The sequence below is a fragment of the Elephas maximus genome, chromosome 24 (assembly GCF_024166365.1).
Source record: "Elephas maximus indicus isolate mEleMax1 chromosome 24, mEleMax1 primary haplotype, whole genome shotgun sequence".
NCBI lineage: Eukaryota > Metazoa > Chordata > Mammalia > Proboscidea > Elephantidae > Elephas > Elephas maximus.
Window position 1 is genome coordinate 50,715,001 of NC_064842.1, and position 23,914 is coordinate 50,738,914.

The window sequence follows — 23,914 nt, forward strand, 5'->3', positions numbered from 1 at the left end:
TAAAATACACCCCCCCCCCCCACACACATCCCGTTGCCGTGGAGTCAATTCTTACTCAACAGCGACCATACAGGAAAGAATGGAACTGCCCCATAGGGTTTCCGAGGAGCAGCTGGTGGATTTGAACTGCCAACCTTTTTGTTGGCAGCCCAGCTCTTAACCACTTTGCCACCAGGTCTCCATATATATATTAGTCGGCAGTTCAAATCCGCCAGGCACTCCTCGGAAACTCTATGGGGCAGTTCTACTTTGTCTTATAGGGTTGCTATGAGTCGGAATCGACTCGTCGGCACTGGGTTTTTTATTCACTAATATAAGAAAAAAACGCCACTGTATTGAAAGTGATTTTATGTAGGTGTCCAAAAAAAGCTTGATTTTTCTAAAAATGGTGTTTGTCAGAATGATCTGTGTACCCCATAATTTAAGTGCTTTTTGTTTGGAAAAAGATAGCTAGTTATTATGCTAGATTTTACTGCTATCTTTGTTTTAGGATTTATGGTTGCTATTTTAGTTTTTGGAAACTCTGGTGGCGCAGTGGTTAAGAGCTAGTGCTGCTAACCAAAAGGTTGGCAGTTCGAATCCACCAGGTGCTCCTTGGAAACCCTATGGGGCAGCTCTACTCTGTCCTCTAGGGTCTCTATGAGTTGGAATAGACTCCACAGCAACGAGTATTTTTTTTTTTTTTTTTTGGTTAATGTTAGTTTTTATAACTGCTCTCTTAATATGTTCTGCAGGAGACACAAATTCTTGACAGCAGAAGGTGCGTTTCACCACTTGATTTTCAGTATCATTGAAAATAAAAAGATAACATTAATAGCTTTCATTTTCTTTAAAGAAGCTGTTCTATAGCCTCATGTAGATTTGGGTTATATTTTGTATTTACTTTCATACATACCTTAGAACTATTTAAATTAAAGAAACATGATTATTTTCATGGTATAATGAGAAGCTTTGGATAATAAGGTTATTCTTGTCAGAATTAAGATAAATAAAAATTCTTCTCTCTAAATCATGAATGAATGAATTTTAAACTAATCTGAATTTTTCTTATTCTGTGAAATTTTGTTTTCCAGTGAGAAATTTGACAGCAATGGCAATTCTTATAAATCTAGATTTACTAAAGTGATCCACATTTACACTAGTAAATCTAGTAGACATCTTTCTATGTTTTATGCTCAGATTACATCCTTATTGTAAATTTAATTCGGAGCTTCAACACCTGAGATGCTTCAATTGTTTTGTTTTCTTTCCACAGAAAATATTACAGCGAAACATATTGTGAGTAATGATAGCTCGGATAGTGATGATGAATCACAAGAGCCCAAAGGTAAGAGAGCCGGAACCTTCTCTGGCAGAGATCCATTGGGAAGGATATGAATATTTTGTCTGATTCTCTTGCTCAGGGCACTAATATTAGCCTCTGTTTAAGGGACTGAAGTAATGAGTTTGTAGCTTTCCATTGAGAGAAAGGATTAAATGTTGCGTATGTAATAAAATACGCAGCATGTAAACATCCCTCATTTCTTTTCTTTAGTAAAAACTTGTTCTTTATACTCGTCCCAGATTTAATACCTCAAGAATATTTTCAATTGAACAAATGGAGGGCAAGCCTTGAGATGGTAGAAATGTTGAATTCCTTTTCATGTCTGATCAGGGTGTCAGGCTGTTCAGCATAGAAATTTTAATTTGGGGACGTTTTTACCTGGCTTTAAAAATTAAAATGTATCTTTTAAAATTTTATTATTAAGTAACATTCAAAAAAAATATTTTCATCCCATTCCTGAGCCACATTCCACTGCCAACTCCCCATCCTTTAGGAGGGGAATCAGTTTTCATTTTGGTATGGATCACACTAGTCAGTGGTGGAGTTGGGAGAGGATCAGGTGAGGATCAGAGACATTCATTGCCAATATTCATCTATAGTAAAATGGAGTGATTTTACGCTTTGACACAGTGTTTTATCATAGCCATTTGTAAAACATTCCCAATAGTAAAGAAAACAAAAAACAAAGTGACAAAGAGATGACTTTATAACAGATGGGTGAACATGATGTCCTACTATTGTTTGAGTATGATCGTCCAGATTCTAGATGATATTAAATGCTTTCCTATCTAAAACTTGATGAATTCCACCAGGTATGTCTTATCCTTTCTCAATCGTCACTAAAATGAAGATTGAGTTTTAATTGAACTGTTGGGCTGTTACTTTCTTGTAAGACCAGTTTGTGAAAGTTAGAGAAATGCAGCTGCACAGGTATATGGCGTGGCTCTGTGCAGTGTCTTGTGAAAATTTAAAGGCCCTTTCCTAGGAAGACAAAGCTCCCGCCTGGGCACACATATTGGCCGGTGGAGCACAAGCTGAGTTTCAGTCCTTATTTTCCCACTGCCCTGCTGCCTTATGCAGCAGATGATTTGCTTCATCACATACAGCAGCCCTGGTCATTAGGTAGAAACTCCAAAAGAACCCTGCCCCGGAAAGCATTCGGTCCCAGTTATGGCTCCTTCATTATTAGGCATATAATTTTGAGCAAGGTCTTTTGGCATTTTCAACTTTAGTTTCTTCAGACCAAAATTGAATCATTTTACCTGCTCTCATAGAATTGTTGCAATCATCAAAGTATCAAATGCATACGAAAAGGCCTTAAATTGTAAAACAAAAACAAAAACCAAACCGGTTGCCACTGAGTCGCTTCTGGCTCATAGCGACTCTATAGGACAGATTAGAACTGCCCCATACGATTTCCAAGGAGTGCCTGGTGGATTCAAACTGCTGACCTTTTGGTTAGCAGCCGTAACTCTTAACCACTATGCCGCCAGGGTTGCAAATAGATGTTTACTATTGGTATTATAGCTAAAAAAATTAAATAAACATCATACACCTATTGACTGCTGAGTTTCTTCCAGAATTGATGCCATTTTCAAATATAACATAAGGAAGGCAGATCCTCTGTTGGTATGGAAGTGGGGAGTTATTTAATAATATTTAATAATAATAAACCCCAAATTTTTGGAAAGCATTGAGTATCATATTCATATCATGTGTATCTGGAGATGTACATCATTCATTTTAAAACCTGATCTGTTTTAATGAAAATTTCTCTGTGTCGTATTTGGCATCAGAAAGGCATGGGGGTAGAAAATAGTATATATGTTTTTTAGTGAATACATAGTTAAGTGAATTGCTACTGAAAGGAAGATCCATTCATTTACTCAACTCATTCAGCTAATGTTTGTGAAGATAAAAATCAACATTTGTTGTGTTTTAGTGCATGTTTACTTTTTATTTGTTTTAAATAGTGAAGTTTGAACAGACTGTCTTTTCTCTCTCAACACACACATATGTACACACAGAGTTTTGTATATGCATGTATGTAACCATCATGAAGATGCTACAGGGCTGGGCAATGTTTAGTTCTGTTGTACATAAGGTCACCATGAGTCAAAGCCAACTCGATTGCAAATAACAATAACAACCACATATCTGTATATAGAATTCCCAGATACCTGATCAGATGGGGTTTAAACAGGTGAGGTTATACTCTAGCCTAGGATGTTTTTGGACTTGGATTATGAGTTAAGACTATTGATGATGATGACTATGCTGTTGCTACGCTTGTTACTACAACTACTTCTACCGCTGAGTGATTATAGAGAATTTAATATGGGCCACACACTTTTCTAAGAAGTTTACATGGATGCACCAACTCAGTTAATTCTCACAACTAACCCATGAGCTTTACTGGTGAGGAGATGGAGGTTGAGAAGGGTTAAGTAGCTGGTAAATAGTGGAGAAAGGATCGGAGCCTGGGCAGCATGATTCTGGAGTTCATGCTCTAAAGGACTATGCGGTGTGGTGCCCAGGAGTAGTGGCGTGCCTAGGTTTTAAGGAAAAGCTATTTAATACTGTTTCTTTTGGAAGATGGTCCTAAATTAAAAAAAAAAAAAAAAATTAAGTATGTATTTAAAATTACAGGGTTTTAACTACAAATCTTATAAGTAAAAATGAAATGGCAGTTCATACGATCAGTTGATCATAACGGTGTTTGTTGAACATCAGATGTATGTTGAACCCTTTGGTTGTCTGTTCTTATTTTGCACAATTTTTGGGTGTTTACCTATCTGGGTAGAGAAGTAAATCTAAGAAACATTGAAGATAGAATTAGCTAGTATAAATTTTCAGTGACCCTGTGTGTGTATGTGTGTGTGTGTGTGTGTTTGTGTGTAAAGAAAAAAAACAAGAACTAGGGAAAAGGAGAAAAGGGAGAATGGAAGAAGTTTGCCTGGAAATTTAAGACTAGACCAAGTAGCACTGTCAAGAATACAACTTTTAAACTGACTATAGGTGAAGAAAGGCACCCTGGTGGCACAGCGGTTAAGCACTCAGCTGCTAATCGAAAGGTCAGTGGTTCAAACCCAACCAGCCACTCCATAGGAGAAAGATGTGGCAGTCTGTTTCCAGAAAGATTACAGCCTTGGAAACCCCGTGGGGCAGTCTATTCTGTCCTATAGGGTTGCTATAAGTTGGCATCAACTCTATAGTATTGGATTTATAGGTGAAGAACAATTTAAGAAAAGAAAAAAGTAATTAGCTGAAATATTTAATGTATTCACTTATACAAATAAACATACGGAAAATCAAACGTCATAGAGCTTCATTGTTTGTTTTAACATTCAGTTACTCAGAGAATTTATTTTCTTTTTTTCAATGCATTTTTGAATCTGTAAAATAACCTTTTTGTTTTTCCTTAGGCACTGAAAATGAAGATGCCGAAAGGGACTATCAAAATGATAATCAAGCAAGTTGGGTTCATCGAATGTTAATGGCCTTGGTGAGTGATTCAGCTTTATTCAATACCCGAGAAGGACGTGCTGGGAAGGTGCACAACTTCATGTTGGGCTTGAATCTCAATACATCCTATCCACTGTCTCCTTTGAGAGGCTTTACCACACAGGAGTCCTTGGATGAAGATGAACTGGATGCAGCTGTGGCAGGTAAGTACACACAATGTTATCTGTGGAAGCTAATTCAGGAGATTCTTTTCCACCCCTGGGGAGAAGCATTTTCATTATTTTTAGTAATTATTCATTTATACTCAATTATCTACTTTTATAGCAAGATGTATTCAATATAGGAAAGCTTCAAATTATTGCTTTCTTGAAAGAAAAAAAAAAAATCACATGGGATAGGAAATGGCCTAGTCATGTCAGCATAGGCAATCTTCGTTGGAATGTTGAGAGGGGACTTAGATACTCTCTGGCTTGGTCAAGGTTCAGTTTCAGAAAATAGAAAGCCCTCTACTTTGTTTAACCAAAAGGGGTTTAAAGGAGAGAATTAAGAGCTTACAAAGTTGTCCAAGGCTTGGAGGAGCAAGTTCTAGTCTGAGTTTTCAGGAATGACTCCAAGAATACTTCAGAATCATCCCACAACCGCCTCCACAAATGTGCTTGGCCTAGAAATCGCATAAATGTAGCCTCTATCTCATTTCCTCCTTTCAAATCTCACTTGGGTGTTTCTTCTTGGCAAAGGCTAGGCCTCAGGCAGAACTGGAGCTGTTAGGAAGCCTGGTAACCATGGATCTTAGCCTGAGTATCTATGTGGTGCGATAAAGAATACAACATGGGGTTTGGAATGGAATTGAGTTTGCCAGTCTGCAGTGTTCTACAGGCTATTCAGTCTATAGCTCCAGTTTTCAGAAAGGTTAGATAACTTCCTTAAGGCCACTCCATGAGAACCCAACCACTTACAGGTTTTCACTTAGCCAAATTTCCATTATTTTTCAGTTTTATGTGTGTCCTAGGTTAAAAACTAGCCTTGTCTTGGTGACTAATCAATATATAACAGTCTTTTTTATAATGATCCTATCATTATACTATTGTCTTAATCTCAACTATTTGAATGTCTTTCTCTTAACTACTGAAATGTCCTTTCTCAATAATTTTTGTCCAAGGACCTTGTCAAGATACTGTAAAAACTGAAATGGAACATTTTTCAAAAAAACTTTCTATTAGTCTTTGTTTAAGTGTCTTATGTATAAAATATTTATGAAAATTAGAACATGGCTTTAAATTTTTGTTGTCGTTGTTTTGGTAGTGCTGTTTCTGTTTGGTGCTGGATCTTCAGAGGAATTGTCAAACCAAAAATTACCCTCGTACTCTAGTTGTTTCAAAAAGAGAAGTAGAAACTCACTATTTTTTACATTATGTTTATGGCAACAAAGTCTAGGATATGAAGTATGCCCAATTACGTACTTGACATCCAAACCCTTTCATATTAACTGTCATAAAAGTGTATATGTAATAATGTAACTATCTATTTTACAATTTATCCAATACAAAAATACTTTTAACCATACAATCAGTGACATATTTTCTTGTTTTTTAACACACGAATATGTTTGTTGCTATGGCAATATCAATTGTGGGCCTCCTCTAGAAATTTATTTTATAGTTGAATGATGATGAGCTTAAAAAAGTCAACTTAGACTCCCAGAGAGTTTAGAGTTAGAAAGAATCTTCAGTTATTTTTACTTTGTAGAAAAGGAAGATCAAAGAAGATAGTTGTCATCTGTCTTAATCATTTAGTGCTGCTGTAAGAGAAATACTACAAGTTAAAAAAAAAAAAAAGATGGCTTTAATAAAGAGAAATTTATTTTCTCACATTCTAGTAGACTAGAAGTCCAAATTCAGGATGTCTTCTCCAAGGGAAGCCTTTCTCTGTCTGTCAGCACTGGAGGAATGTGCTTCTCATCAGTTTTCCCCTGGGCTAGGAACTTCTTCAGGCGGGAACCCCCGGTCTGCTCCCAGCACTGCTTTCTTGGTGGTATGAGTTCCCCCTGTCTCTGTGCTCTCATCTCTCTTCTATATCTCAAAAGAGACTGACTCAAGACACAATCCAATCTTGTAGATTGAGCCCTGCCTCATTAACATAACTGCCGCCTGTCCCACCTCATTCATATCATAGAGGTAGGATTTACAACACATAGGAAAATCACATTAGATGACAAAATGGTGGACAATCACACAATACTGTGAATCATGGCCTAGATAAACTGATACACATATTTTGAGGGGGCACAAATTCCATCTATGGCATCATCTTTGCCTAAAATTGCTCAAAAGAGCTGGCATTGGAACACAGATTTCTTGACATTGCTCTGAAAACTTTTCCCTTCTGCTACACTCCCTCCGCTAAGTCCTCTCTATAACCCAAAACCAAACCCATTGCTCAGTGATTCTGACTCATAGCGACCCTGTAGTGACCCTGTAGGACAGAGTGGATTCAAGACCTTTTGGTTAGCTGCCATAGCTCTTAACCACTGTGCCACCAGGGCTTTTAGTTTTATTAGTCATTGTCTTGCTGATGTGGAAATGGAAGTTTTGTTTGTGTGTATGTTATTACATCTCTGTTTACATTACTGGTGTTGATCTCATCACCAGCCAGGCTTCTTCTGTGATTTGCACGGCAGGTGCTCTGCGCTTGTATTTTAACAACTTCCTGGTAGTTTTGCAATATTTTATGTGGATTAGGAAATGTTAAGGTTGCCCAATAAACTACATAATGTTTTCAAGGGATATACTTAATACTAAACAATTACTTGGTCTTTATCTGAAATTTAAATTTAACCTGTATTTTTACTTACCCAATCTGGCACCCTCAGGAGGAAGTGTGCCTCTTACATTTTTCTCACTGTCTTCCAAACTGTTCTGCATTTTCATGTTCCTTTCTACCTTCCTTCCTTTGTTCTTGAATTTACACAGTATTTACAGAGTACTTGTAAGGTGCTTAGGAGCTCTGGTGGTGCAGTGGTTAGAAGGTATGACTGTTAATCAAAAGGTTGGCAGTTTGAATCCATCGCCCTCTTCTTAGAAACCCTATGGGTTGGTTCTACTCTGTTCTATAGGGCCACTATGAATTGGAAGAGACTCAATGGCAGCAGGTCTGTTTTTTGTTTCTTTTGTTTTGTTTTTATATGGTGCTTGGGGCTCAGGGTACAGAAATGAGTAAGATGGGCATAGACCTTACCTCCATAAAGATAAAAATCATTTCAATAGTCTTCCTCAAAGTTATGATTTATGGGAGGATTTATATACTTCAGCTAATAGTGGTGTATAGAGAAGTAGAATAAAAACCAGCAGTCCTGATGCCGACGGGTTTGTAAATCAGCAAGGATAACAGCAATCTGGTTTGAGGATGCAACTGCAAACTAAGAATACGGGCCAAATGTGGGTGTTCTTTTTTCTCTTTTCTGTTTCTTTTGCTGAGATTTTTTGAAATGTTTTAGCCTAAAATTATATTAAATTAATAACCTTTGGAAAGAACTTTAAATTTTATTTCTCAGTGTCTGTATTATTACAATTAAATCTTACTTTGTACTTATCCAGTGGAATAATGTATATGATATATTGAAGTTCAGCCAGTTCAGTGACAAACACATTCAGATTTCTTATTTAAAGAACAACATTGCTAGCAATGACTGCATTTTAGATTGAGTTTACTGAATTGATAAATGCTTTTTCAGTCAAGGCCCTTACTAAGACTGTTGTTGTTGTTAGGTGCTGTCAAGTCGGTTGCGACTCAGCGACCCTATGCACAACAGAACGAAACACTGCCTAGTCCTGCACCATCCTCACAATCGTTGCTCTGCTTGAGCCCATTGTTGCAGCCAACGTGTCAATCCATCTCGTTGAGGGTCTTCCTCTTTTTTGCTGACCCTCTACTTTACCAAGCATGATGTCCTTCTCCAGGGACTGAGCCCTCCTAAGATAGTCCTCTTTATCTCCCTCTGGTTGTTTCCAACTTTTAAAATAACTGTGTGTGTTATCCTATCTCGGTTCATAAAGTCCTCAGTCAAACCCCTATTTAGTGTACAGTTAAACTGCCACAATTTAATTAAAAATTTAGTTGTTTTCATTTTTCTCTTTTATGTTTGGGAGCCTCCCTCCCACCACCCACACGCACAGGAGGTAGAAATTTTTATCCAATCTAGCCATTATGTTGGGAAAATCTTAGATATTAGCTCACCCTGTGCTAATTTAATTTATACAGATTAAAATTTGAGCATTTTAGAATAATTCCTCACTTTAAAATGAGAAAAAGTTAAGACACTGTTTCTGCATTTATTACTTAACCTTGCAGATGATCTTTCAAGAACAAGGCAAATTATAAGATGATAAAATTCACCTCATTTGTTTACTTCAGAAGAGTTAGGTACCTGTGGAAACTAATTCTGGAAAGGCTGCTCGTTAATTACATGACTTCTTTCCTGTTTACTTTTATGTTTATGTTATTTAATGTGACATACACCATCTGGAACAAGAAATTAGGAAATGAGCTAATTTAGGTTAGAGTTCAAAACACAAACATAAATATTTGTACACTGTAAATTGAATTTTGTATGATTTATTTATAAAGTGCCCATCACAAAGACCTGCAGCTGAATGGTCAGCTGAACTGTTTTGAAGACATGTTACATAATTGTAAAACACAGTATGTTTCCATGTCTATCTAAGAACCTGATTCTTTAATTCACAGGCCGGAAGCCCCGTGTAATGATTTCCTAGGGCTGCCTGAACAAAATATCACAAACTGGGTGGCAGATAAGAACAGTAATTTATTGTCTTACAGTTTGGGAGGGCTAGTAGTTTGAATTTAGGGCCATGCCCTGTCTCTGAAGGCTCTAGGGGAAGACCCTTCCTTGTCCCTTCCAGCTCCTGGTAGCTCCGGGTGTTCCTTGGCTTGTAGCTGGAGCATCACATGGCATCCTTCCTCTGTCTCTCTACATCTCTTCTCCTTTTTTATAAGGGCATCACTCTGATTATATCAGGACCCCCCTACTCTGGTATGACTTCGTGTTAACTGATAACATCAAAGAGCTTATTTCTGAACAAGGCGATGAGCACAGGTACTAGGAGTTAGGACTTCAGTGTATCTTTTTGGGGGTCAGAATTCAAACCGTAACAACATATATTCTTTAAATTATGGGATGATATTCTTCTATAGTGACATTTATCAAACCCTCTATGACATTTCAGTAGATGTGATACAATAAATAGAGTTCAAGTTCAATAATTTTGGAAAACCTGGAAACTCCGTCCCCCTCTCTTCAACGCAATGGGATACCCTGGTGAGTTTGAGAAATCCTCCTTAAAAGTGCCTTAAAAGTACAGTGCTTTAAAAGCAGAATGGCTTACATTGGAATCCCAACTTGGCCACTTATTAACTTGAAAATCTTAAGCGGTTATTTAACATAAGCCTCAGTTTACTATAAAATAGGAGTAATAGTGGTACCTACCCTACATCGTTATTGTGAGGATTTAATGGCATCATCATACAAAGTGCCCTCAGCACAGACATAGTGAGGAGAGGGAACATGCAATATAGTCAGTTATTAATGTAGGCTGTTGAATCTTGTCTTTCTCAGACCTCTTTGATCCTGGGACCCTTATTTTGTGTGTGAAGCATCTATAAATATCTTGCCAACTATGGTCTTTGCAACTTGGGTGAGAAATACTACTTCCTGGTGGTTCATCTGGATGGTTTTAGTAACGGTGTTTAGCTATATATTAGAGCTGGGAAAAAAAAAAAAATTGGTCCACTAGATAGACATAATTATTTTCTCTCAAATGCATCTTGAATTTATGAGAGGTAAAAAGAGTCTTGATATGAAGGGAAAAATTAAACAGAATATGAGAGCAATGATCTGTTTTTGTTTAATCTTTTATCTAAATTCCTAAATGATGAGTTTAAGGAGCCAAAGAAAAGCATTTACCAATTATTATATTTTTTTATTATTTTAAGACAAATCACTGCATTTAAGAAATATTGACATTAATGCGATTTTAATAATACAAGGAGGCATGTGTAGATAGCCTCTGTACATTGTAGTTATTGCTTTTTATGGTACCCATTCTAAACCCTTTTAGTTGTTTGGCTGTGCCTGGGTCTGAAGTCACAGTGTGACCTTGTACACAGGTTTTGGGCTTCATGGACAGAAATACCTGGCTTGAAATCTTGACTTTCATTATCTGTGTTGGAACCAGACAATTAACTTCACTTCTTTGGGCTTCTGTTTCCTTATCTTTAAAAGAAGGTTACTAATATTGCCTTTGCAAGAGTCTCATAAGGATGAGAAATCTTATATATGAAATTTCTAATACATAATAGGTACTCTAAGTTAATGAAGCAGCTTTTAGAAGACGTAAGAATACCCAAATAATGAATGTACAGCTTCTTAGTAAGATATTTAAAAAATAATATAAACCAAAGATTAAACTTTTTAACCTCATAAATTCATATATGTAATTTTTAAACAAAAAAAGAGTAATAGATGATTTAATTGGTTTTAATAACGCACACACACACATATATTTATAAATTTTACAGTCCTTAAGTTCCAGGTTCTATAATAGATAGAAGCTTAGGATCTTGATTAATGTAATTATTTAAAAAATGATTCCTCATCTCTCTTTCCTTGGCCTAGGAGATCTCCTTGGACATAGCGAATACTCCATCAGTATTTTTGATAATTAATGAAAGCTCTTTTTTTTTTTTTTTTTAAATTAAACTTGTCATGCCTTTATTATTCAGTCACCTAACCTTATTCTTGTCTTTAAAAAATAATAGCCCATTTTAGGACATCTGCTTTTCATTTAAGGCCATTGATTCATGTTTTTCCTTTTTCCTTCAGCTGGGCTGAACAGTAAAAATCGTCTTACCTTTAAACTATTTTCTTCTTTATCATGAGTGCAACTAGCTATAGTTTATAACATTCATTTATTACCCAGTATTTCAGAGGTGAGAGATTTTAAAACAAAAATTTTAAAAAAGCAAAAGTAATATTCTCTGTCTTACATGGCTTCTATAAACTTACACCCAAGATAACGTATGAGGAGGTATCTTTAAAACAATGTAATATGAGATGATGTTATTAAAGAGAGTTAATTCCAGGGCCTGTGCTAAGCACTTTCCATGTTTTGTCCTGCTTCATCCTTACAGCAACCTTCCTGGTAGTGAGCACTTTTACCCTGATGTTATAGAAGAAGCTAAAACTAAAAGACAATAACTTAAAACCTCCAAAACTGGACTCATGCCTGAATCTGTTTGTCTCCTCAGCCTGAGGGCCTAACTCTATGGCATTCTGCCTCTTAAATTTACCTAACAAACATTTTTATATCCTTAATAATGTTGAATGATAAATAATTACTTAATTCATTCTTTTCTTCATTTCTTCCCTTTTTTAAGATCCTGATGAATTTGAAAGAATATATGAGCCCCTGGATGTCAAAAGTAAAAAGATCCATGTAGTGGACAGTGGGCTCACATTTAACCTGCCCTATCCTTTGATCCTGAGACCACAGAGAGGGGTAGATCTCATCATTTCCTTTGACTTTTCTGCAAGACCAAGTGACTCCAGTCCTCCCTTCAAGGTAAGAAGAGGGTATATAACATCCTTTTATCTACCATATTCTCTTGCATGTCTTTTAAATCTCTTAGTCTCCTTGACCCTAGTTTCTTATCCCTTAAGCCTATTTTCTACATCATTACCAGTAGTATTTCTAAAACACAGAACTGATTCATTCACTTCCCTGCTTAAAGAAACATTTAAATGATTCCCCATGATCCACATTAAAGTCAGAGTCTTGATCAAGACAAGTACGACACAATGGATCTGAAGTTCTGGAAGAAAATTGAGCTGAAAAATGTAAGGTTTTGAGAGTTATCAGCAGGTAAAAGTTAATTAAAGCCAAAAAAAAAAAAAAAAAATGAGCTCTGATGGTGCAGTGGTTAAGAGCTCAGCTACTGACTAAAATGTCAGCCGTTCCCTTGGAAACCCTACAGGGCAGTTCTACTCAGCCGTACAGGGTTGATATGAGTTGGAATCGACTCGATGGCAATGGTTTTGATGTGTTTTTGTTTTGTTTTGTTTTTTTGTTTGCAGAACAACAGCATCAAGGGAAAATAGGAAGGAAACAAAGGAAGTGTGTAGTGTTATAAAAACTAATGGAAGCTACTTCACAACAAGGAAGTCTTTGATAAACTGGGCAAGAGCAGTTTCAATAGGATAAACCTATTGTGAGGGCAGAAGTCCAACTGCGGTTGTTTGAGGGATGACTGGAGGTTAAGAAAAAGGTGACAACACTTAGAGTTCAAGGGAAGAGAGAGATAGACAGTGGTATAGAAACATCCATATATGCATATATAAAGCCCTCATGGCATAATAGTTTAAGAGCTTGGCTGCTAACCAAAAGGTCGGCAGTTTGAATCCAGCAGCCACTCCTAGGAAACCCTGTGGGGCAGTTCTGCTCTCCCTCTCTCTCTATGTATGTATATATATATAAAACTTTGCAATTTTCAAAAGGATTTTATATTTGATCTTTTTCTGAGGCAGTTAGTGGTATTCAGACAAGGAAACAAATTTGGTGAGATCAAGCAATCTCATCACACCAATAATTAAATATGATAAGGTGTGAAAAGAGCACAGCCCAGGATCTAGCTGTGGATGTGCTGCTAAGTGGTCAAGCCAGGACCAGATTCCAAGACTGCCAAATGAGAGTCTAACGCTTTCCCCTGTACTTGTTGACTCCTTTGTGCATACTTGGGTGTACTCTTTGCTGTGCTGTGTGCCTTGGGCAGCTGTTAATTGGAAAACATAGTTCCTGATGTCCATAACATTTGGCCTTCTGGTAGGAAAGACTTTATACAAGAACCATTTGGGAGGAAATCAAGAAAATTAGAATGTTCAATAGTTATTTGGGTTTATATTGGTATGTGCATTATAAGAGATCAGTGTAAGAATAATTTGATGTGTCCTGGAGTAGGTAAGCAGAGAAATAAAAGAAACAGGATGAAATAACACAGAGATGGCAATGAGCAGAACATCTGAGGAAATGGAGTGATCTGATTAGAAGTGATAGAGATTGAGCTCACATTTGGAGGGCGTTAGGGAAGAATTTAAGATTGGAAGATAGGAAATAGAGAATCAGTGGAGGATATCTATCAGATAAATGATTTCATGAAATTGGAATTTTAGTGTGATTAATCTGGCAGTGGAAACTAGGATGAATTGAAGGATGGATTGCAAAAGATTAAAATGAAGAGGGCCTTACTGTAAGCCAAGCATAGGGTAATGGGGTGTTTCACCAGGGGGTTGACAGTGAAAATCAACACTGCAGCTGGATTTGATGACCCCTGAGGAATGATGGGAAAGCAGGTTTCAGTGGATGACTCAGATGTTAGCTTTGAAGTTGGTTCTAGTGATGGAAGGTACTGTATTATTCTTTTCAACAATGGGAGTGTAAAATGTCAAAACCATCATTTGGATATGAATCAGAGCTCTACTATCTCAATGAGTTGATATTGGAAGAGGTTTTAGAATATCACTTTGTCCCTGTAAAAAGAACCATTGTATTTTGTAGTCGTTTTTAAATGTTGATTCCTTATTTCTGATTAAGAAGAATATGGACTCATAAATGTTTGGGAATTTGGAAAATATGTAAAGTGCTTCTGCTATTCAGACACAACAGCTACCAGTCTTTTGGTATTTGTTCTAGTCTCTCTTCTCTATGTGTGTGTGTTCGTGTGCGCGTGACAACAGCAGAGTCATATAGCTCTACATTCTGCTTCTTTCTACTTAACAATCATAGTGTGAGCATTTCCCCGTGTCACTAAATATTTTTCAAAAACTTAATTTTTTGAAGATGACATAGTATCTCTATTTATGAATACGCAAGAATTTGTCAAAAACTGCTCTATTTTCAACATTTAGATTATTGCTATTTTGCCACTTTTTATTTATAATGATTATCCTTGCACATGAATCTTTAATCACATTTTTTATTCTTTCCATAAGTTGGGCTTGCAGATGTGTATTGGTTATTACTTTTAATAAGTATTTCCAGGTTGCTTTTTCAGAAAAGCTACACAGATTTACATTTCTATAGCAGATTGTATATGCGAGCCACTGTTTCACATGCCTTTGCAGGCATGAAAAAATAAATAAAAACAATGTAAAAAAATGTGCAAAATGACAAAGAGTTAAAAAAAAAAAAGAAGAAACTCACATTCAGTTTACCAGTTTACTTTTGTTTCTGTGTTAGATTAAATGGCTTGTCATACCAGAAACAAAACCAAACCTGTTGCCATGGAGTCGATTCCGACTCATAGTGACCCTACTGAACAGAGTAGAACTGTCTCATAAGGTTTCCAAGGAGCAGCTGGTGGATTTGAACTGCCTACTTTTTGGTTAGCAGTCATAGCCCTTAACCACTGTGCATGACTTGTCATGCTTATGATTTGTTGATTTTTTAAAATATTTTTAAATTGGATCCTTAATGTTGCTGGTATTGCTTAACAGGCATTTTCATATCTTAAGGATATTCAGTTTTGTCTTATGTTTGAAAATATTATATAATGTGTCATTTGAATTTAAATTGTTTTCTCTGATGATTTTAATATTTTAAATATTTATGTAGTCCAATAGATTGACTTTGTGACTTCTTCCATTGTTTGTATTCTTGAAATGTATACTTCTCACCAAGATCAGTTGGACTAATTTTATTTTACAATAATTTAAAAAAATATTTCAGCTTATTAATCTTTCTGAAAATACTGAATGTGTAATAATACAGTCCTCATAGACTTTTATCCAACATAATTTTGTGATGATTCCTTTATCATACATCGTATTGGTATTAAGAGCACTAAGATCTGTTTTGAGTTCCTCTGTTGTATTCCACTGGTCCATCTGACAATTTTTATCTGAGTTTCGTACTGTTCTTTGATAGCTGTAGCTTTATTGTATGTTTACAGTCTTAGAGAGCTTGTCTGCAATCACCACCTCTTTCTATCTAAAAATAATCTGTAGACATTCTACCTGTGTATTTTCATGGATGTCCTTTAGAATAGTTTTTTCAATTCATTGCACTTCATCCCCTCCCCTAACTGTATATATTTCCTTTTATTATTGGTTTACTATAACATAAAACCTATTACTTTAGAAATAATGAGTGGCATTTGCAGAGATTTACTATTAAGGAAATTGCAATATATTAAATACACTGCTTTGTTTTTTTAATGTTCTCCAAAGATGAACTTCAGGAAGTTTAAAATGAACAAAATGAACTTTTCATGTTTATTTTTGAATAGTGGAAGGAGATTTTTAAACTTATGAGTTTGATTATGAGCATGTATTGCTGAAGTGGACTTTAAAGATTTTCCAAATATAATTATTAAATTGATAAAATAATACATTTTAAATGCTAAAATGGGATACTTTTTAGAGTCTACACACATTTCTTTGGACAGAGGGAAGAAGGTTCTGATGTACTAATCAGCTATACATAATATGAATTTATTTAGGTGATTAAATAGTGAATCATTTTCTATTTTGAGATTCAACTACAAACACCGTTTTTCATAAAAGAGGTGAGCATATATGCTGGGCAAAAACTCCGAACCGTTGACTGTATTTCATATTTATTGAATATTCTAGCTTTCCATAAGCAGAGTTAAATCTGGGATTTTGTAAGGAAAATATAGAGAGATGGATATCATAGCTTTTGATGAAGACAACCACAGTTCATGATATATCTGCTTTGTAGCTGCCCTTGAAAGTTGATAACATCAATGTAAGTGATGCTGAGAATCTTCTTTAGGTCAGTAGTGTTATTATTGATAATGCAGATATAAAGGAGTCTTATGATTCCAAATAATACTTTTACTAATCTGAAAAAAGTAGCTCTATTTCGTTTTGTCAACCTTCTTTTTGTTAACCATTTAATAACTGTTAGCTCTATAATATGCAAATTTTGTTCACCAGTGATTCTAATGGGATTTTTCTTTAATATTGGTCATGGAAACAAGTCAGCATCTGCAAAACAACCATCCTGTGAATTTAGAAAAAGAAAAGAAAAAAAAAAATCTGTCTTATTGAAGAGTTACAGATAAGTAATCAAGCAAGTAAGGAGTATAGAGAGTTCTGAGTTTAGCTACTGGAGATATTTTTATTTTTTTAATCTTACTAAATTTTATGAAGAATAAAATGTTAGAATTATTATGTTATTTCTGTTGACGTACATTGGACAAAAGTCTGGCTCAGTCTTTCAGTGCTCTTGACAATGCTTAATCACTGGAAGCCAGAAAAATGGGCCCATTAAAAAAAAGAAGAAAAAAGAGAGAGAGGAGACAATGAGAAAGGCCAGAAGGAAGGAGAATTTGAAATTAGCTAGTCTTCACAAATGGTAGGTGTAATGTCTGGTTAACTTTATCTCTCTATATTTTACTCCAGGTCAAAATTCCATTGAAATCCACAAGTAAAGAAAAAAATAAATCTGTATTTTTCCTCCTTATTTATTGACATTAGGATGTGATCCTTGCTTTAGGTTTTCTGTGTGATTCACTTATAATTCTTAGGTTGGGTTATACTATCATGGCTAAACCAGTCCAAGTATCTACTTTGTGGGCTCCAACCCCCATGGGCTGATATAACGGCACTGCATGGCATTAAATGTAGCAATTCCAGGTGTACCTGTATAGGATACTGAGGATCAGATAGCTTGTGATGGGTAAAAAATCAAGCATTAATTTCTCCTTATGTATTTTTTGTGAATTTATAGTAAGTTCTTAGTGAAGAAGAGCTAGCTGAAAAGTCTTAATACAGAAAATTTATTTCTACCTCTATTGCATTATAAGGAGCCCTGGTGTCACTGTGGTTAAAGCTATCGACTGCTAACCGAAAGGTCGGTGATTTGAAACCACCAATGGCTCCAAGGGAGAAAATGTGGCAGTCTGCTTCCGTAGAGATTTACAGCCTTGGAAGCCCTATAGGTTCCTTATGACTTGGAATCCGCTGAATGGCAGTGGGTTTGGATTTTTTTTTTTTTTTGGTTTATTGCATTATAGAGCTCTTGGATCCTAATGCTAGCATGTATTTTTTAGGAAGTGATAGTGACTATAGCTACAAAATAATGAATTGTAAATTTTAGTTTCTGTCTGCTGTACTTATATTAGTTGCTTCAATAGTTTTCCAAGATTAATTAATTTTATTTACATAATTATATTCCCCCCTCCAATCTTTAAAATAGGTTTCAGTATTTTTCTAAGATTTGTCAACTTTATTTGCATACTTATACTCCGCCCACTCCCCAAACTTAAAAATAGGTTTTAAGAAACATCTTTAAAGGCATAGATCCTAGGTTTGCACAGAGAGAAAGAGTCTTGTTTCCTCTGATGAAAAACCAGTTTATTGTTTTTTATATTTTGAGTGGCATTTACACTGTGGTTTTGAATATATTTATGCTATTTAGATTATTTTTCCTATCCTTCCTTCAAGACTTTTTAGTGGTGTGTAAATACTCGAAAAAGAGTGCAGACATCTTAAAATACACTTTAAAGAAGAGTCAAATTTTTCCCTCTCCAGAAAACGTTTTTGATTAATATTATGAAGTCCCTGGGTGGTGCAAACAATTAATGCACTGGGCTGCTGACCAAAAGGTTGGCGATTTGAGTCTACCCAGAAACCCCTCAAAAGAAAGAACTGGAGATCTACTTCCAAAAAATTAGCCATTGAAAACGCAATGGGGCACAGTTCTCTTCTGACACACATGGAATCTCTGTGAGTCTGAATTGACTCAATGGCAACTGTTTTTTTAAATGTAACTTTACTATGAATTAATCTATGGAAATATGAAGTATTTGAGGTATCAAACAATAACCAAAACAAGGTAGAACACGGTTCTGGCATATTGCTGTCATTTGTGGACCAGCATTTTTTTTTTTGTTCACGGCATTCTTCCAAAAATACTTTAACTAGTCTGCTCTACTCAGAGTCTGGGTCATGGTTTCTTAGTCTTTACAAAATGAGGAATGAGGCATCAGAGAGGAGACGGTTTTTTCATCCTGTAATCACCGTCTCTGTAGTCATCAGTTTTTAATCTTTTCCACATCAGGATTGCATAAGGAAAAGGGAAAGTTTCCATTTCTCCCCGATTCCACTGTGAAATGGTTTATCCAAAAATAGCCTGGACTTTTATCTCACGCAGTTCCCTTTTCCTCTTTCTCCACACATCCACACACACATCATTGGTCATACTCTTTGAGTCATGTTTGTAAACACTAGAAAGCTCCTTCTTTTCCTTGCCCGCATGCAACTGAGCCACAGTGTAAACTTTTGGTTTTATGTTGATGTTGAATAATCTTGAATGAACAATTATAAATAGTGCCGGACAATAAATAACAAGCTGAACAATTCAACTGAATAGGTAAAAGGTAGAGGGGCTTGGTGATAAAAGTTTTCTCAAGTTTCAGACAAGAAATTAGTCATACGGATATGGGATTTTCTGTGAAGCATCATCATATTTAGCTTAATAGTTTACAGTATAAATCCCTTTATAATCATTAAATCCTTTGTTCTCCCAGGTTATTTTCTCTTTACAAGTGGTATGGAGAGAGAGCTGATCAACTTAAAATTCACAACATTCCAAAAGTATCTAGAACAGTGAGAGCTCAAATGAATGTTTATTTTTCTCTGAATGTAAGGTGCTATTTTAAAGTGCTTGTTTTTACTGAATCTGAATTACTGAGTTCTTTATACCTTGTCGTATTTAATCCTCACAGCAATCCTATGAGGAAGATAATAGTATTAGCTTTATTTTACAGATGTAGAAAATTAGTTGCCTAGAAGTAAGAAGTAAGGAACAGGTAAAATGTAGATGAAGTAAGTTTGGAAGCCATGCCATTTCAGGGCTAGTGAACAACCAGGTCCCCGAGTTGTTTGTTTTTACTTATGATCCATAAGGTGTCGTTAGGGGAATAGGACCTCATACTTATCCCAGAAAATGATTTCTTGCTTGTTGAGCTGATGTGACTAAGATATTTGCCCAAAGTCACCCAGCTAGCAACTTAAGACATCTTGTTTGATCTGGGCATTTTTAGACTTCACAGCAAGGGACATAACTGCCCGTCACCTTCGATGCTTTTATCGCACTGTACCGTAATATCTATATTTTATCTCTCCTATAGTTTTTTTTTTTTTTTTTATAGTATGCTCCAAGGTTTTTCAGGGAGAACCTTTCTTATACCTGGCATGTAGGAGGTACTCAATAATAATTGTTGAATGAATAAATAAATACTCAGAGGAAGTAGCCCAGTTGTATGGTAAAATCTCATGGTGAACTGTGCTTTTTTTCGTAGCATTTATCACAGTTATATACAGGAAGGGCTATTTGCTTACTGTTTTTCACCTACCAAGCTATACATGTCATGACAAGAGCTATGAATGTTTTACCCACTGCTATGTCCCCGACCCCTAGCGTGGAGACTGGAACTTAGTTGGCAACCAATGATTATTCTGCAATGAACTGAGATGCCAAGAATAGTTTAAAAAAAAAAAAAAAACTTAAGACTGTAATTATAATTTCCATAAAAGTTCCTTTCTCTAGAATTTTCCTAATGCTGCTTCTATTGGTCTTCCTTTTTTCTGTTTTGTTTTCTAAACTTGTTTTCCTTCCATCTCTTTCCCTCTCTTTATTGGCATTTATTTATAAAATATTTGTATAGCACTTAATATGTGACAGGCACTCTTCTAAATACTGTACAAATATTGATTCATTCAATTTTAATAGAAATCCTATTTTATACTTGAGGATATTGAGCACAGAGAGGTTAAGAAGGTGTCCGATATCACAGAATTAGTTCACGGTGCTGTGTATGAAGGAGGCTTATTGATTTATGTTCTCTAGTTTAAATAATTGCTCTGCTTACCCATTACATCAGTCAGCTTTGATTTGGGGCGGGAGGAGGGGAAAGCCCAACGTCTCAGTAGCTGCAACAAACAAGTATTTCTTGGTAGCAGCAGCTCGGTATATGGCAGCAGCTAAAAATCAGCTGCGATGGCTGGGTTCCATGTGTTTTCTCATTCTCATGGGGATGCGTAACCTCTTACCAGGAAGGGAGCTGATATGTGGAAACAATGCAATCTGCTACGCCCATTAACTAAACTCTCGGTACCTCTGTACAGGCTACTCATAGCTCTTACACATATAATAGCAACATGCTAAGGCCAGAGTTCAACTTCTTTTCTTAAGGCGGAGCAAAAAAAGCTGATTTAGAGTAACTCAAATATTTTTACATATATAAAATATATACTTTGGTGTACATTTTACACTTTTATGGAGATGAAATGGGTTAAAATCTAGTAACAAAGAGTTCTTCATTCTGCTTCATCAGTTTCTTTTACTCCTAAGGGCAAGTCTCATGCAATTTTCTAGCAGTTACATCAACATAACTTCAGCTTAATTCATCAATAATTTTTCAAGTGTCTGCTGTGGAGCTAGCCTTGTGCCAAGGAGTGACATAACAATAGTGAGTTTGTTTGTAGAGTATTATATATATATATACGTTTTTTGGATTGATGAGCTTCTTGAGAACAGTGACATGATTCATCCTAGCAAGGAGCCCACTGCTGGCACATAGTAGACACCTAATGAATATTGAGGAGCCCTGGTGGCGCAGTGGTCAAGTGGTTGGCTGCTAACCAAAAGATTAGCGGTTCGAATCTACAAGCCACTCCACGGGAGAAAGATGTGTCAGTCTGCTTGCATAAAGATTACAGCCTTGGAAACCCTATGGGACAGCTCTATTCTGTTCTGTAGGTTCACTGAGTCGAAATCGACTTGATGGCAATGGGTTAATTAGTATTGAATGATGACCAGACCAACGGAGCAAATAAAAACTAAAAATTGTCAAATGCATCTCCCTCTCCCATAGGAACTTCTACTTGCAGAAAAGTGGGCTAAAATGAACAAGCTCCCTTTTCCAAAGATTGATCCTTATGTGTTTGATCGGGAAGGACTGAAGGAGTGCTATGTCTTTAAACCCAAGAACCCTGATGTGGAGAAAGATTGCCCAACTATCATCCACTTTGTTCTGGCCAACATCAACTTCAGAAAGTACAAGTCTCCAGGTATGTTGGGAATAGGTTCTGTTCTATAACGTAGAAGTCTGGTAGGGAAGCAAGACTGATATTAAGAAGGTTCACACTGGTACTGCTGTACCAGTTTTTACATATTGAAATCTTCCCTTTTATATATAACTACTGTCTTACCCCCCCAAGTATTTCCCCTCTTTCCCACCCTGTGATTCTCACAATCCAGCAGTTGGAGGGTTAACAACTAGCTCAGTGAGAACCTCCATGCCTTGCCACAAAACCTGGCGTTAGGTTTGTTCCGGCACTGTTACATATTTTGAATATTACCCTTGTAGGTGAGCCCTTGTTTTAGAACAATTAACGCAATGGATTCTCGGAATTTTACTGACCACACAATGAATGTGATCTAGCGGTATGAGATGGCTAACAATTTGTCATATTTTATTTCAGGTAGTAATAGAGAATCAAGTTAAAGGCAATATAGTTCTGTTTTACAGCATCCAGAGAAATGTGTTACTCTTCTTTAAGGAAGATTTTGACTCATGAAAGGATATGTAGAGATTGACAGGCAGTATGGTAAAGGCCTAAAAACCATATCATTTTAGGACCAGAAAATGCAGTTTTAAAAGGAAATACCCAAATAATGGTCATGGAGGAGAAAGCGATCTTTTTCTAGATTGTTTTGAAGTCCAGAAAAGAGTCAGTAGGGGTGATTCAGAGAAGAAGACTGGCCAGATATTTTAAGCCACCACGAATATTTTCTATCATTGTTAATTCTCAGGGAGAGACTCCATGAGCAGTTGGCATGCCCTAGGGGATTCCTGTGGCATGAAGACAGGTAATGTTTTGGCTTGGGTTCCCCAGGATAAGATGCTGAGAAAACGATTAGAGTGCAAATGGTTTATTTGGGTGAAGCAAGAAACTTTAGTAGGAGAGTGGTGAAGTGATAAAGGAAGGAAAACAGACAACAAAGGCTGTGTTATTATGGTGGCTACCACAATGGGCCACCGGGACGTAAATTTGCAGGGAAACTCTAAACAATATAATAGAACCTAGGGTCTAGAATCTTCCTTCCCCCCCCCCCCCGCCCCCGCCACACACACACACTAAGAGGCCAGGGAACTCGGTCATTTATTTATATACTAAATTCCTAGAGTTATTGATTGAGGGCTGCCTGAGATGGAGCTAGCATTCATTTCCAGAACTTCCAACCTGCTGTTAATGGGCAAAGCAGCCTCCATAGTTGCAGGGAGGGGCAGAAAGCCCTCAGGCTAAGAGATGCAGATACCGGCAGTTGGAAGTCACCGGAACACACAGAAATGGTAGAGTCCAGTGTATACAGGCAAGGGTATTAGCAGTGTATGCTACAGGTGACATGATTTCTGTGGGGGCTTCCAGTGTTGTTTTTGGGGCCATTTGTATGTTTCATTCCCTGAGTTTTATAGCAGTTTAATGATTTTCAAAGTAACACCATTTGTGACTCTTCTGATATTTAGGTGTTCCAAGAGAAACTAAGGAAGAGAAAGAAATAGCTGACTTTGACATTTTTGATGATCCAGAATCACCATTTTCAACCTTCAACTTTCAATATCCAAATCAAGCATTCAAAAGGCTGCATGATCTAATGCACTTCAATACCCTGAACAACATTGATGTAAGTATTTGCTTCTGCTATGACTACTGACAAGGTCATTTTCTCCCATACCACATGCACACAGCAATACTTCTTTTTTTAGGTAGTAAAAATAAGGTTTATGAACAACACCACCCAACATGTTTCACTTTAGTTTTAAAGAATTATTTTATTACCTCCAGGAGAACCCTACAAAATTCACAGATAAAGACATTAATGCCTCAAAGTTGGCAGAGCCTGTATTTTATGCTATCATTTGATCAATTGATTGGTTAATGCTCAGCTTCTTCCCCAAAGTATCTAGTGTGTGCGTATCATAATAAAATAAATAAGTAAGGATGAAAAGTGATGAAGAGAA

At 36.4% G+C, this 23,914-nt stretch overlaps 1 protein-coding gene across 2 annotated transcripts in view; it reads left to right on the top strand.

The window, feature by feature from the left end:
- The window catches only part of PLA2G4A (phospholipase A2 group IVA), a 166,091-nt gene that overhangs the window by 132,172 nt on the left and 10,005 nt on the right, over window positions 1-23,914 (top strand). Inside the window, exons 13-18 of one of the 2 annotated variants that reach the window (XM_049868059.1) lie at window positions 1,256-1,327; window positions 4,750-4,992; window positions 12,242-12,426; window positions 21,764-21,959; window positions 22,705-22,761; window positions 23,420-23,577. In XM_049868059.1, coding sequence (XP_049724016.1) covers window positions 1,256-1,327; window positions 4,750-4,992; window positions 12,242-12,426; window positions 21,764-21,959; window positions 22,705-22,761; window positions 23,420-23,577 — 911 coding nt within the window. The remainder of the gene's footprint in view (window positions 1-1,255; window positions 1,328-4,749; window positions 4,993-12,241; window positions 12,427-21,763; window positions 21,960-22,704; window positions 22,762-23,419; window positions 23,578-23,914) is intronic. The other variant, XM_049868060.1, reaches the window with a different exon arrangement.